Source organism: Callithrix jacchus, chromosome 14 (assembly GCF_049354715.1).
Source record: "Callithrix jacchus isolate 240 chromosome 14, calJac240_pri, whole genome shotgun sequence".
NCBI lineage: Eukaryota > Metazoa > Chordata > Mammalia > Primates > Cebidae > Callithrix > Callithrix jacchus.
Genome location: NC_133515.1, coordinates 106173758 through 106187147, shown reverse-complemented (window position 1 = coordinate 106187147; position 13390 = coordinate 106173758). Strand labels below are relative to the sequence as shown.

Genomic DNA, 13390 nt, shown 5'->3' with positions numbered 1-13390 from the left:
ACTTTCACCTAGTCAGAGAAACAGAAAACACTTCAAATCATTACAAGAAATGTGAACAAACTCCAATAAACTATTGGTGATTCACCTATAAAACAATATTCCCAATTAATTTTTCAAGTTTCTGGATCAGATTAACTGAAAACATCCTGTCATTGCAAAGAAAGTTTAAAAACTGGTAACATTTGCATCTGCTCCTGATTTAGGGTTTTCTTCATGTTACAGTCCCCAAACTAGAGAAACAAACAGATGTTTCAACCAATTTAGGATTGTAACAGTCATCCAAAATTCTCAAATTTCAATATTCTTCAGAATAGCTCATTTTTCTCACTAACTGAATTTGTTACAAAATCTTATAATTTGAATCAATAAACTTATATTAATTCCGCTTTATTTATTGGAATTCTGCATAAGATTTGGAAAAAGGTTTCCACTGGGAGTAAAAGTCTAAAAAACAGTGTATGACTGTATGATGCCTACCCAGTTATGACCATGCAAGTAATCAGATATTAGTAATTCAGAGGACAAAGCGATATTTCCAGCTAGAGTAAGGAGAGACTTTAGTAAAGAGGTAAGAGAAGCAAAATAATTCATAACTGACTCCATGTGAAAATACTGTCTATCATTATTAAAAAGCAAAGCCTGTTTTACAGCATCAAGAGTTTATACTTGATATTTTAAAATGTTCAGACAAAAGCACATGAGATCAAATTTTCATAGGTGTTTTAGGTACCACTAATAATATTTTAAGTTGCTGCCAAGTGATGAATTGTCTATGCAATTGTTACCTTTAAGAAATCTAAAAGTGTATTACATTAATCATATATAGAATGCAAATGTTCTGTAATAAAACTGAATGACAGGCATAGAGAAAGGAGACTCTGAACTCAAAGCAGATCTATGAATATGTTTCTGACTAACGCAAAATCTTTATTATATAAGTTCTCTTAAAAGATTTAATGTTTAAAAAGTATTGAACCAAAGTTCTACAATGTTTAGAATTTAATATTTTTATATCTAAATGCAAATTTGTAAGCAGATCAATTTGTGTAAGCTCCTCTTTTTTCATAGCCACTATTTTCCTAAAAGTTAAAGTAATTTGAGGAGACAATAGTACTACACTTAAAAACTATGTCACATGAATAGATAACCATTCATTTGCCTATGATCATGATTCTCAGTGCTGAAAAAATGTCCTGAAGTCATTTTTTTTAAAACAACAACAGAAAAGGAAATTCAACCTTTCATTAAACTCTCACTTGTTTTTCTGCTATGGAAGGGGAAAGCAAAATGTATTACATCTTATTTTTGGCTGAACGTGTTAATGTTTCTAGTGAAATGCTCCCATCTTGTGGACTTCTCGAATATTGCTAACAGAAGCCACTTCTGCAGCCTGGTCTTACACCAGCAGCCCAACATTACCTTAGCATTTGAATTAGCTAGCATTTTTGTTATATATCACTTTTATTTATTCCCGTATTTTAAAAAGCCTTTAAATATTTTGATTTGAAATTCTGAAATCACAAACCTCTATTGAAAAAATCAACTTCAGGAAAAATGTTGGCTACCCAATCTGTCAAGGCATATGTAATCTTTTCTGGTAAATTTGAGTTCTTTAATAATCAAACTTGTTTGAAAATATAAATATACACAAATGCTCCTACTATATTAACTGTAAACCTGCACAAGTAATGTTCTTTTACACATTAAACTTATATTTCTTACATATCAAAACATATATTTCAAGAATCTGTCTGCTATTTGTTTCCAACAATTCCAAACATTGTTGGAATATACCTTTTAAATGTTAAACCTTTTAAGATAACTTGTACAATAAGGGTTTTGAATAATCAAGACCTTGGTTAATACCCCTGAGTTTTTCGCGTTGACATTAGAAACACATGACTTTGAAACACTTAGCATTTTTTCTTCATTCTACTTTGGAACATTTAGCATTTTTCTTCGTTCTACATTTGCATTAAACACGAAAATGGCATTATGACAGTAAAGGCTGAGAAAATATATTAAGAAGCAAAAGTAAAAGAAAACCTACTGAAAAAGTTACCTAAAAAAATTATAGCCACATGGTAGACATAAAACTGGTATAAAGGCTTAAACAAACAGATGTACCAGATGTTTAAGTGCTAAATATCAGAAGTGATTTTTTAAAGCTTTCCACCCAAAACCTAGCACAGTGACTAGACACAATTAGAAATAAATACAGCACTTATTTGAGATTATATATGTTGCTAAGTTGTTTGCATTTTTTAACAGAAAAGATCAATTCAACACCGTAGAAAAATTTCTACCTGCTACAACATTCACACTCGTACATAAACAAATTATTCTAAATACTCATAGGTACGTCAATGAAAAGTTAAATAAAGTCTATCTGGAAATAACAATATTAATTTAGCTCTGCATTTCTGGTATCTCAGACCCACTGCCTAGCTGGCAGCTACAGAGAACGGGCTGCCAGCTCCCAGAAACAGACTTGGGAAGCGCCACAGTTACAGCTGTGAGGTCTTAGGTAACTCCTGCTCTCTGCCTCTTAGGGTTATAAGTACAGGTTGAGTATTCCTTACCTGAAATGCTTGGGATCAGAAGTGTTTCAGATCTGGGAGTATCTGCAGTACCAGCTGAGCACCTGCAACCCAAAAATCCAAAATCCAAAATGCCCCAGTGAGCATTTCCTTTGAACATCGCCAGCACTCAGTTTCAGATTTAGGGGCATTTCAGATTTCAGATTTTCAGATTAGGGACATGCAACCTGCATTAGATGTGATAATCTAGGTGCAGTGCTTAATCTAATGCATGGCACAGAATGAGGGCTCACATTATATATTAGCTACTACTTTTATTACACTGCGCCAAGCATATAATAAACTCTTTGTTTAATGAATGAACACAATTAAAATGTTTAGCACAACAGAACTGGAGTTATCTAAGTTACATGGCCCTTTAAAACAATTCTGACAAGTCTGTAAGAAGAAACTGAGTCTGTAAGAAGAACCTGAAATGAGAGGAACCTATCTAGAAGCAGCCAATCCAAAACAACTCCACCAGAATGTAAATTAGTACAACCTCTATGGAAAACAGTAAGAAGATTCCTCAAAGAGCTAAATGTTGATCCACCATTTGATCCAGCAATCCCACTCCTGGGTATCTACCCAAAGGAAAAAATGTCATTAAATGAAAAAGACACTTGCACACATATGTTTATAGCGGCACAATTCACAGTTGCAAAGATGTGGAACCAACCTAAGTGCCCACTGACTAAGGAGTGCATAAAGAAGATGTGATTTATATACACCATGGAATACTACTCAGCCATTAAAAGGAACAAAATAACGTATTTTGCAGTAACTTGGATGGAGCTAGAGGCCATTATTCTAAGTGAAGTAACCCAAGAGTGGAAAACAACAACCGTATGTTCTCACTTATAAGTGGGAGCCAAGTCATGAATAAGCAAAGGCATACGGAGTAAAATCATAGACTTTAGAGACTCAGAAGGCGCAGGGAGGAAGGCTAGGGATAAAAAACTACACATTAGGTCCAACGCACACTACTTGGATAATGGGTGCCCTAAAATCTCAGATTTCACCACTGTATAGTTCATGCATGCAACAAAAAGCCACTTGTACCCCAAAAGCTACTGAAATAATTTTTTTTTTTTGAGACAGAGTCTCACTCCGTCACCAGGCGCCAGGCTGGAGTGCAGTGGTGCGACCTCAGCTCGCTGAAACCCGCCTCCTGAGTTCAAGCAATTCTCCTGCCTCGGCCTCCTGAGTAGCTATAGGCGCGGGCTACCACGCCCAGCTAATTTTTTTGTATTTTTAGTAGAGACGGGGTTTCACCATGTTGGCCAGGATGGTCTCGATCTCTTGACCTCATGATCCACCCGCCTCGGCCTCCCACAGTGCTGGGATTACAGGCTTGAGCCACCGCACCCGGCCTGAAATAAAAATTTTTAAAAAACACAAAGCAACTTCAGCAGACCATGGCATTGATAAATGGATTACAAATATAAGAAATCTTAGAAATACCACTGAACTGAAAGTTACAGGGAATGCCTTCAAAAACACTGCCGGGATTCTAGCATCACCTGACATAAGGCAGAAACCACCAAGTGTTAGGTGAAATACAGAGTCATCACTCAGTCTATATGTACTGAGACATTCCTATGTGTCCGGCCCAGGGACATGCTCATATATAACAAAATAAACATTTTACCCATATTTAAGCCTAAAGAATGAAGTACCTGGCTGGACAGTACTCTTTTCAAGATAAAGTGAGGCTTCTCATGTACCACCAGCCCAATCCATGCCTTCCTTGATCCAAAGTTATCATCAGATTTCCTTACTCTTTGAGAAATACCCACTACTGCCTAAATCAATCACTGTCTAGAAGCAAAATACTTCAGCCATGTTTAAGAAGGTTACAGTTCATGAAGTATATAGTGTCATTCAGGAGACAAATATGAAAGACATAGCAATGCAAATATTTTTAAGGAGGTAATTATGGCCAGTGCTATGAAAGAACATACCAGTACATACAGGACTCATCTAACAAAACCTCGAAGCGGGGGGCTTGGTAACAAAAAGCTTCCTAAGGTAGTAACATTTAAGATGAGACCAGAAGAAGGAGGTGGAAGGGGCCAGAGAGAAAGGCGTGTAAAAGTTAAACAGTAAGAGGGAGAAGGAGCCAGAGCCAGGCTGACGGCACTGGGGACTCCAGCAGAAACCTGGTACCTGCATACAGATTTTGACCAATTATATCCTTTTGTCTTTAGAACCCAATTTGATATGCATGGACCATCATTTGTACTTTATACTATCTATAAGTTAAACTCAGTATTATTCTAAAAGCAGCTCATTAGTTGCCCATACCCATGATACCTTTCCTCCACCTAGCAGTCTTCAATGCCACAAAAATTACCTTTCACTCCCTCTCAACCAGAGGTTTATATATCAGACAGTGATACCATGTAGTTGGCAAGAAAAGGGAAAGAAGGCAATTTTTTAAATGATACAAAAAATTGTTTACAAATCCATCATTTCATTAAAAAATAAAGAATAAAATGATTCTAAGAAACAAGTATTGCAACAGGGGAGACGAAAGGGAAATCAGACTTAGAAATTCTTGCAGATGTTTAGAATAACTAATTTCCTTTAAATACCCTGCAACAGGACTATAGATCAGGTTATTTACTTCCTAGCTCACATAGAAAAGGCCACAATGTGCTATTTCTATTACTCATCTTTCATTATTTTTAAAAGACAAGGTTTCGCTATGCATCCAGGCTGGAGTGCAGTGGCTATTCATAGGTACAGTCGTGGCACACTACAGCCTTCGACTCCCAGGCTCAAGTGATCCTCCTACCTCAGCCTCCCAAGTAGCTGGGATTAGAGGCACACTCCACCACGCCTGGCTCTATTGATCATTTCATCTTTACTGTGGAATAGCCAATTACTTTCTGAACTTTTCATTAACCTTAATTTTTCTACCCAGGTTCATTCCTATTCCCTTCCCACCATGAACGTCTCAAAATACGCTCCCTTAAATCAAGAGAATTCCCTAACTCAGGCCAAGCTGCACTGACACAGCAAATAGGCTCTGGAAGGTAATAGCTACAAATTTTTCAAGACCCCGCGCTGAATCGCCATCTTAGGGCAAAAGCCAGAGATGGTCCTTACCATGGTCCTCCAAAAGGGGTCCATGAACCCCACTGGTGACTCCAACCGACCTCCTCCTCACTTGCTTCACTGCACCCATCTCGCGACATCAGCTCCCTTGTTGCTGTTCCTTCAGCATTCATTCCAAGTGCTCTCTGGTCCCGAACTGTTCCCTCTGCTTGGAAATGCTTTCTCAGATACCTGCCTGGCAAACTCCCCTGAGTCCTTCAACCCTTGCTCAACTCGTCCCTTCTCCGTGAGGACAATCCTGACTCCCTGACTTAATGTAGAACCTGCACTACTCTTCATCTCCCTAAATCTCTTCTACTTTTGATCCTTTCCACAGCACTTGCTGCCTTTTAACATGCTAATTATGGAGTATATATACTGTTTATTACCCATCACTCTCTGACAGAGTGCAAGCTCCTGGGGCAGGGATCTTTGCTGGTTTTGTTCCTGGATACATGCAAGCTCCTAGAACTGTGCTTGGCTCATAATAGGTGTTCAATAACTGTTTTCTGAATAAATGAATGAATTTTAACCTTTATTCCCTTAATTTCTTTCACACCTTTGGATGTTGCTAGAAGTCTGGTAACAACAACAAAACAAATAAGTAGCAAACAAATACATAAATACATAAAAAACAAAAAATACATAAATAGGTAAACTAAAAAAAGTCAAACACGTCTAGTGTAACGCATTTCACTTTTTTCTCCAAACAACAAAAGTAGGCATGATTTACAGGTACATCAAAATAAGCTAAAAAATTCTGCCCTTTATCTTTAGAAATATGAATTGTCCAATTTTCACAAAGACATGGATAAAAATAATTCAAAGCCAGAAATGCACACTAAATGGTCAACATTACATCTGATTACGGGTATCTTTATCCAAGGTTTGCAGGCTCACTCTTCACATTGAACTTGGCAAATATACAAATGTCATTTATTTCTGTCCAGATAAAATATGATTTCTATTAGAGACCACAAAATCTTTATTTCAGTATAAACCTGCTTAGTTTTCTCTACTATACGAGAAATTATCATGTAATTTTGCGATTAGATCAGGCTTTCTCTTTAAAAAGATAACGATATTGATCAAATATTGAACGTCTGCAGTCAAAGCAAGTGTGCCTTGAGAAGAAGATAGAAACAATAATTACATAAAAGATAGTAATTTAATAAATTTTGAATGAGGACAACACTAATATCTACAGATAAGTCATATATCACAAAGAGTTTCAGTAAAATTCTAAGCTATATATGAAAAACACCATAATAGCATGCAAGAAACAATGTTTGGAATAAATATTGCTATTATCTCAAAACTAAAGGTAAAACTTAGTACAAAGGATGGACTTTGTACTACAAAGGAGATGAGGCAACAACTTCCTCTAAACTAACGTTAAATTTTTCATGCTATCCACATTCATAACTTAAGTCCACATGCAAAAGAAACAAGTCTGTGCATAATCTAGGCCAAATGATAGTGGGGAAGAAACGGAAGTAGAGCTGATCATCACCCAGAAAAGAATGGAGAGAGCAAGGAGGTTGGTGTGAGCTACAAGAGATATGAGACGACTAGATGTGACAAAATGAGGCTTATGAAAGCCTTGGATGAGGATTAGGAGGAGTTATCATAAAATACAACGTTTTACTATGAGATTGACCTAAATAATGTACAGAAATACCATTACCTGAGTAATTTAAAAAGAACAGATAGGTCTACTAAAGTCATGAACTAGATGTCCATAGTGTCTGCACGGCAAATTGCTACTTCAACGAAACGGAAAATGGCTACTATCCTGAAACATCTCAGAACTTATTCAACTGTTCTTTAAACATCAAAATGAAGAATGTTGTTCTCCTTAACACAAAATGATTCTGACCATATCATCTTGGGTAAAAAAATGAGCAGTGTTAAAACTGAAATTTAAAACATTATCATGAAAACTACTTAAATTCATTTTTTAAAAAAAACAACTATCATTCTGCTTTAAATGGCAGAAATAAAGTTTTAGACTAAAATATTTCAATGGTTGTCTAAAATGATGCAATAAAAAGTAGACAGAAATTTTTTAGTTTTTATTTTACTCCCTTTCTTCTTACTAAACGTATGTTTAAAAAAAAAAAAAAAACCCTCAAATGATCCAGACAAAAGCTTTCAGCTCAACACATAATTGCAAGAAAATTACAATAATTGTACCAATTAAAACCATCTTGAATGAACAGTGTGTCATCTTAATGTTCCCGTGGTTTACAGAGGGGTCTACTTAATTCGCTGAAATTGCTTTCTAGTGTTAGTATCAAATGTCATTTGTTAAAAGTTGAACAATTTAGAAAATAATTTAACAACGCAATTTCACCAAACACCAAGAACCAACATTTTCTTTTTCACCTGAATAAAGCAAGCAGATGTGTCATCAAATCGCTATAAAAATAAATGAGGCTTTTTATGGATTAAAAAAATAAATTTTACTACAAGCATTAAAAACACTATTTTCTGATTGTTTTTACCAAATCAGATTTCTTTAATAAAATAAATGACTATCAGTTATACACTGCTGCATTTTGTCGGCTGTAAATAAAACTTTCTATTATTCAAATTACAAGCAATAGCATCAAAGAACTCAATTACCGTTAACTTGAAACATAATAATCTAGATTATTCTCAGATATTTTAGTATCTGGCTTTTCATTATGTTGATCAAAGTGTCTTCCTATAGTTTTTCATTCCAAATCATCTTATTATATATAATTATTTTAAGTCAATTCCCATGAATTATCAAAGATTGCTTACTATACTTTTTCTCTTAGACTAGCTACAAAATATTCCTTGTAAGTAGTTGTAGGCATTTAAGACATATATATTTATCTCATCAAAAAGAGAAAAGCATCTCAAAATCATCCAAAATTCAACCAGCCATTTTTTTAAAATTTGGATGGTGAAGCCACCAAATGCCGAAGTTTAGAGTAATGAGTTGGTTTAATGGCAAAGCAAAGTTCCCATCCCTCATTATATCCCCCCGAACACCTCTGCGCTTTCCAAAGCTTCAACAATACATAAGGCACCCAGCAGAGTGCTGACGTGAATGAAGGAGGTCAGGAACACTAAGTGACTCAACCTCCTTAAGTAAGGATCCATGTGAGGCAACTAGTTCTGTGCCCAAGTTTACAATCTCTTGACATCTAGAGATACATTCCTGGAGTAACATGCTACTCCTGAACAACAGCCATTCGGAGAGTCTAAGGATCTCAAGCAGCCGCACATTCCTTCCACTACTGTTTCTTAAGCTATCGCTCCATAGTTCCTAAAGGAAGGCTTATTCTTTTTTCTGACATATTTTTATTTACACACAAATGATAACAACAATCTCAAGGATAGATGAGAGTGTCAAGGAATTATCCGTTTATATTAAATGGGGCTTTATGTATAAATATAACATGCAAAAAATAAAACTCATTGTATTGGTATGAATTATTATGAAGCAGTTAGAACTTTTTTTAAAATTCTTAACCGCTTAGTAATTACTGTCACTAGCAAGCATTCATAATTATACAGCACCTCTATTATAATACAAACGTTTATTCACGAAATAAAACCTAATATTGTACTACAGAATCAAGAGAAAAACTAATCCTGTATCTCACAGTAAGATGATCTGTAAACCTCAAAGACCAGAGGCAATTCAGTAGCACTTCTTACTAGACCACGGTAATTACATATCACTCATCTACTAGAACACCTACCTGACACAGCACACAGGGCTTACACCACTCACTCATGTCACATAAATTAAACAGCAAAACCCGGAAAGCTCAGATCTGTAGACTAATACAACAACTCTATAATGCTAATTCTAAAACGAGTTATTTACTTAGAAAACATTAAATGTATATATGAAAAAGAGGAACTAAAAAAATAGGAAAACCACATACTCTAAGGAAATAAAATATTCTAAGGAAATACTCTAAGGAGATAAAATATGAAGGAATAAAATGACAGTACTCTAAGGAAATAAAAGTTATTTGAAATCTTAGAAGTTTTAATATATAAACCATATAGTAAGGCTGAGCACAGTGCTTCACGCCTGTAATCCCAGCACTTTGAGAGGCCAAGACAAGAGAACTGCTTGAGCCCACGAGTTTAAGACCAGTCTGGGCAACTCTGCGAGTCCATGTCTCTACAAAAAATTTAAAAAAAGAGCCAGGAGTCTTAGTGCACACCTGCAGTTCCAGCTACTTGGAAGGCTGAGGTGGGAGGATGACCTGAGCCCAGGAGTCTGAGGCTACAGTGAGCTGTGATTATGCCACTGTGCTCCGACCTAAGTGACAGAGAGAGAGATCCTATTTCTAAAAAATTTTTAAATAAATTTGAAATATTTTAAAATAAACTTTAGATACCTGAAAAAGGAAAAGGCTGTCCAAATAAAGTCATAGATTTTACATGATGGGATATATACCAGTGCTAATACAACTCCAAAATTTTAATGGAATTAATAAGACTGATTAGTTAAATCCAGAAGTATACATTTTATACACATTATTTTGTATTGTCTGCTTTATATGAGTTTTTATCTTTTTTTTAACTCAACCTAAAATAAAGCAAAATACAAACAGGTCAAAAAAGGTACCTTTCATAGATGGTTTTTAATGTCATTGGATCTGGAATACCTTCAGTCTCTTCCAAATATAATATGAGCCATGAAGTCCGGTATGGCCACTGCTCAGTAAGGTTGATCCAGCTAGCAAGCCTGTCCCAGTTGAAACTAATCTGATTGGCTCTCAGTAATCGCCCTTTTAAAGAATACAAAAACATGTTAAAATTAGTAGATGTGTAATTATATGTTAGGTAAAACATTTAGTATATTCAAAAATATTTTAAATTTCTAAAATTTACCATTTAATTTATACTACAAATTCATATCTTAGTACTGCCATGGCTTCTAAAATCCAAAGAGCTGCACTAAGTAAAGTTTTTGGGGCTTAAACACAATTTTAATTCTAAGGTAATGTTTGGTTGTTTGATTTGCCACAGGTGAAATACACTTCTTCAACCACATACATGCGGGCAAGCGTCTTTCAGACCTGCGTCACACAGCTCAACGCCACCACAATCACTCAACAGAACATCCACTCACCCACAACGGACCCAACCCTCTAAAGGGCTATCTGCTGAGATCCTACTGATGGACTATAAGCAGATCCAAATATGCCAGTCCATTCTTGTTTTATTATGGATGAATGGGCAATCCCGTACACTTTCATTTTCACATACAAAGAGTCAACTATGTAAGTAATCTACCAACTGAGTTGTAATGCTTCTCATATTTATTGTTTATGTATTTTAAAACAACCCTGCTTATTGCTGGGATTTTCTGAGGACTGAGTCACTCTTCTACCACTAGGCATGTGTACACGTAGACAGTCGCAATCCTCAAACTTTCAGAACGGATGCCCTGTTTCATTGTATCATGCTTCATCATGATTTGGTAGAAATTCTAAGCTGCCGATACCGTTGTTTTTCTAATTTTCAGATACTGTCAATTCATCATTATCAATTTTGTTTGTACGTAGACTAAGATACCAATTTAGGTCCAATGTGAATTATTCCTTTCCCTACTACTAATATAGTTATATAAGCCCCAATCCAATTCTTCCTATATCACCAGGCCCTCACTCCCTCAGACACAGAAATTATGTTTCCATGACTGGATTCCTTTTCCCTGGAAGGTAGGATCTGAGCATACGATGGCGATACGGCTATGTTGGAGATACACACATGTTGCTGTGTGAAAAGAGAAAATGAGCACCAAATCCAGAAGCGGCAGTTAAGGGAAGGTTTCCTTAAGAATATAACCACTAAAGAGAAAAAGACAAAAAAAGAAAGAAAGAAAAAGAATGTAACCAATCACTGGAACTAAGCTATGAAGGATGAACCCAAGTAGTCTGGTGGGAAGGCACAGGGTGGCGAGGATAAGGGAAGCAGAGTGAGGACATGTGGACAAAAGGCACAGCAAGTGCACAACGCATGCATGCAGTCATGAAGGAACTGGTGGACACAGAGAACTGGAAAACTATTTTCGAAGTATGAGTAAATAGGCCGGGTGCAGTGGTTTACACCTGTAATCCCAGCACTTTGGAAGGCCAAGGTGGGTGGATCATTTGAAGTCAGGACTTCAAGACCAGCCTGGTCAACATGGTGAAACCTCACCTCTACTGAAAATACAAAAATTAGCCAGGTGTGGTGGCAGGTGCCTGTAGTCCCAGCTACTCGGGAGGCTGAGGCAAAACAATCACTTGAACCTGGGAGGTGGATGTTGCAGTGAGCAAAGATCACATCACTGCATTCCAGCCTGGGGGACACAGCGAGACTCTGTCTTTAAAAACAAAAAGTATGAGTGAATAAAAACAAATATTCTATCTTTGGAACATATCTAGCCTACAATTAGCTAAAAAATAAAGCAATGTCAGAAAATTCTGAACAATGAATATGTCTAAGATAATTTTTTAGTTTTATCTTCCAAAATAGTCCAATAAAACAAATTCGAAATAAACTATATTTGACAAAATAAAGGACAATTTTAAATCAGGAAACCACTCAACTAAATGCTTATCAATCTTTATCTACTAAAATCTCAAATTCTTTCCTGACATTAATCTCTGTATTGCAGGACTTTCCTACAGCAACAGCCATCTGCATGCTGGTCAGCGGGTAACATACACTTTTGCATACATGGGAACTGGGGATTCAAGAGGCTAAATAACATGCTCAGGACTCAAATCCAAGTCTTTTGCCTTCAAATTATATCCTTTCCAATAAGATACATTTCCCTATACACTTCTAACTAATGTTACCCAATTAAATGGAAAACGTCACAAAAAAAATGAAATCAAAATTTCACTAAAATACACAGATTTAAATCTGTAAGTTATTTTTCAACAGAGCACTTTTAAGCAATGAAACTAACAGTGTTAGGGGCTTTTAAAAATGGAAATTTTACTTAGAAATGTTTCATGGGCTGAGCTATATTTGATGAGACATAAAAGACAAATATCTCTGATTTAACAAATAGAAAGTCTACTGTATGGTCAAAGACTAATATTAGAGAAATTCTTACATTTGAAATGTGGCTTTAGGAAGATATTTTGTTTTTATTCTGAAATGTGTAAACATCATTATTTTTAAAATGTGTTTCTCAGTATCAACTATTAAATGATGTTAGCTTGGTCCTCTTTTGAGTGTCTAGAAATGTCTAAATATAATCCAAAATTTGGGGCCTATAAGGCTCAAAGTGAACTACCCAGGGGCTAGTCATTTTTTTATTTTGTTTTTTGAGATGGAGTCTCACTCTGTTGCTCAGGCTGGAGTGCAATGGTGCAATCCCAGCTCACTGCAAACTCTGCCTGCTGTGTTCAATCAATTCTCCAGCCTCAGCCTCTCAAGTAGCTGAGATTACAGGTGTGTACCATCATGCCCAGCTAATTTTTGTATTTTCAGTAGAGACAGGGTTTCATCGTGTTGGCCAGGCTGGTGTCAAACTCCTGACCTCAGGTGATCCACTCACCTCAGCCTCCCAGTGTGCTGGGATAAAAGGCGTGAGCCTCGGCGCCAGCCAGTGGTTAGTTCACTGACATCACTTCCCACTACTCTCTTTTAATCCCCAAAGTGCAACCACACTGGCCTCTAGCTGTTCCTGGAATTCCACCCCAGAGCCT

The 13390-nt window shown here is 36.3% G+C and overlaps 1 protein-coding gene across 24 annotated transcripts in view; it reads right to left on the bottom strand.

The window, feature by feature from the left end:
- Positions 1-13390, bottom strand: part of KIDINS220 (kinase D interacting substrate 220) — a 118196-nt gene that overhangs the window by 38793 nt on the left and 66013 nt on the right. For all 24 annotated transcript variants that reach the window (XM_017964569.5, XM_078349994.1, XM_008981167.5 and 21 more), the window contains one exon: positions 10306-10468. In XM_017964569.5, coding sequence (XP_017820058.2) covers positions 10306-10468 — 163 coding nt within the window. The remainder of the gene's footprint in view (positions 1-10305; positions 10469-13390) is intronic.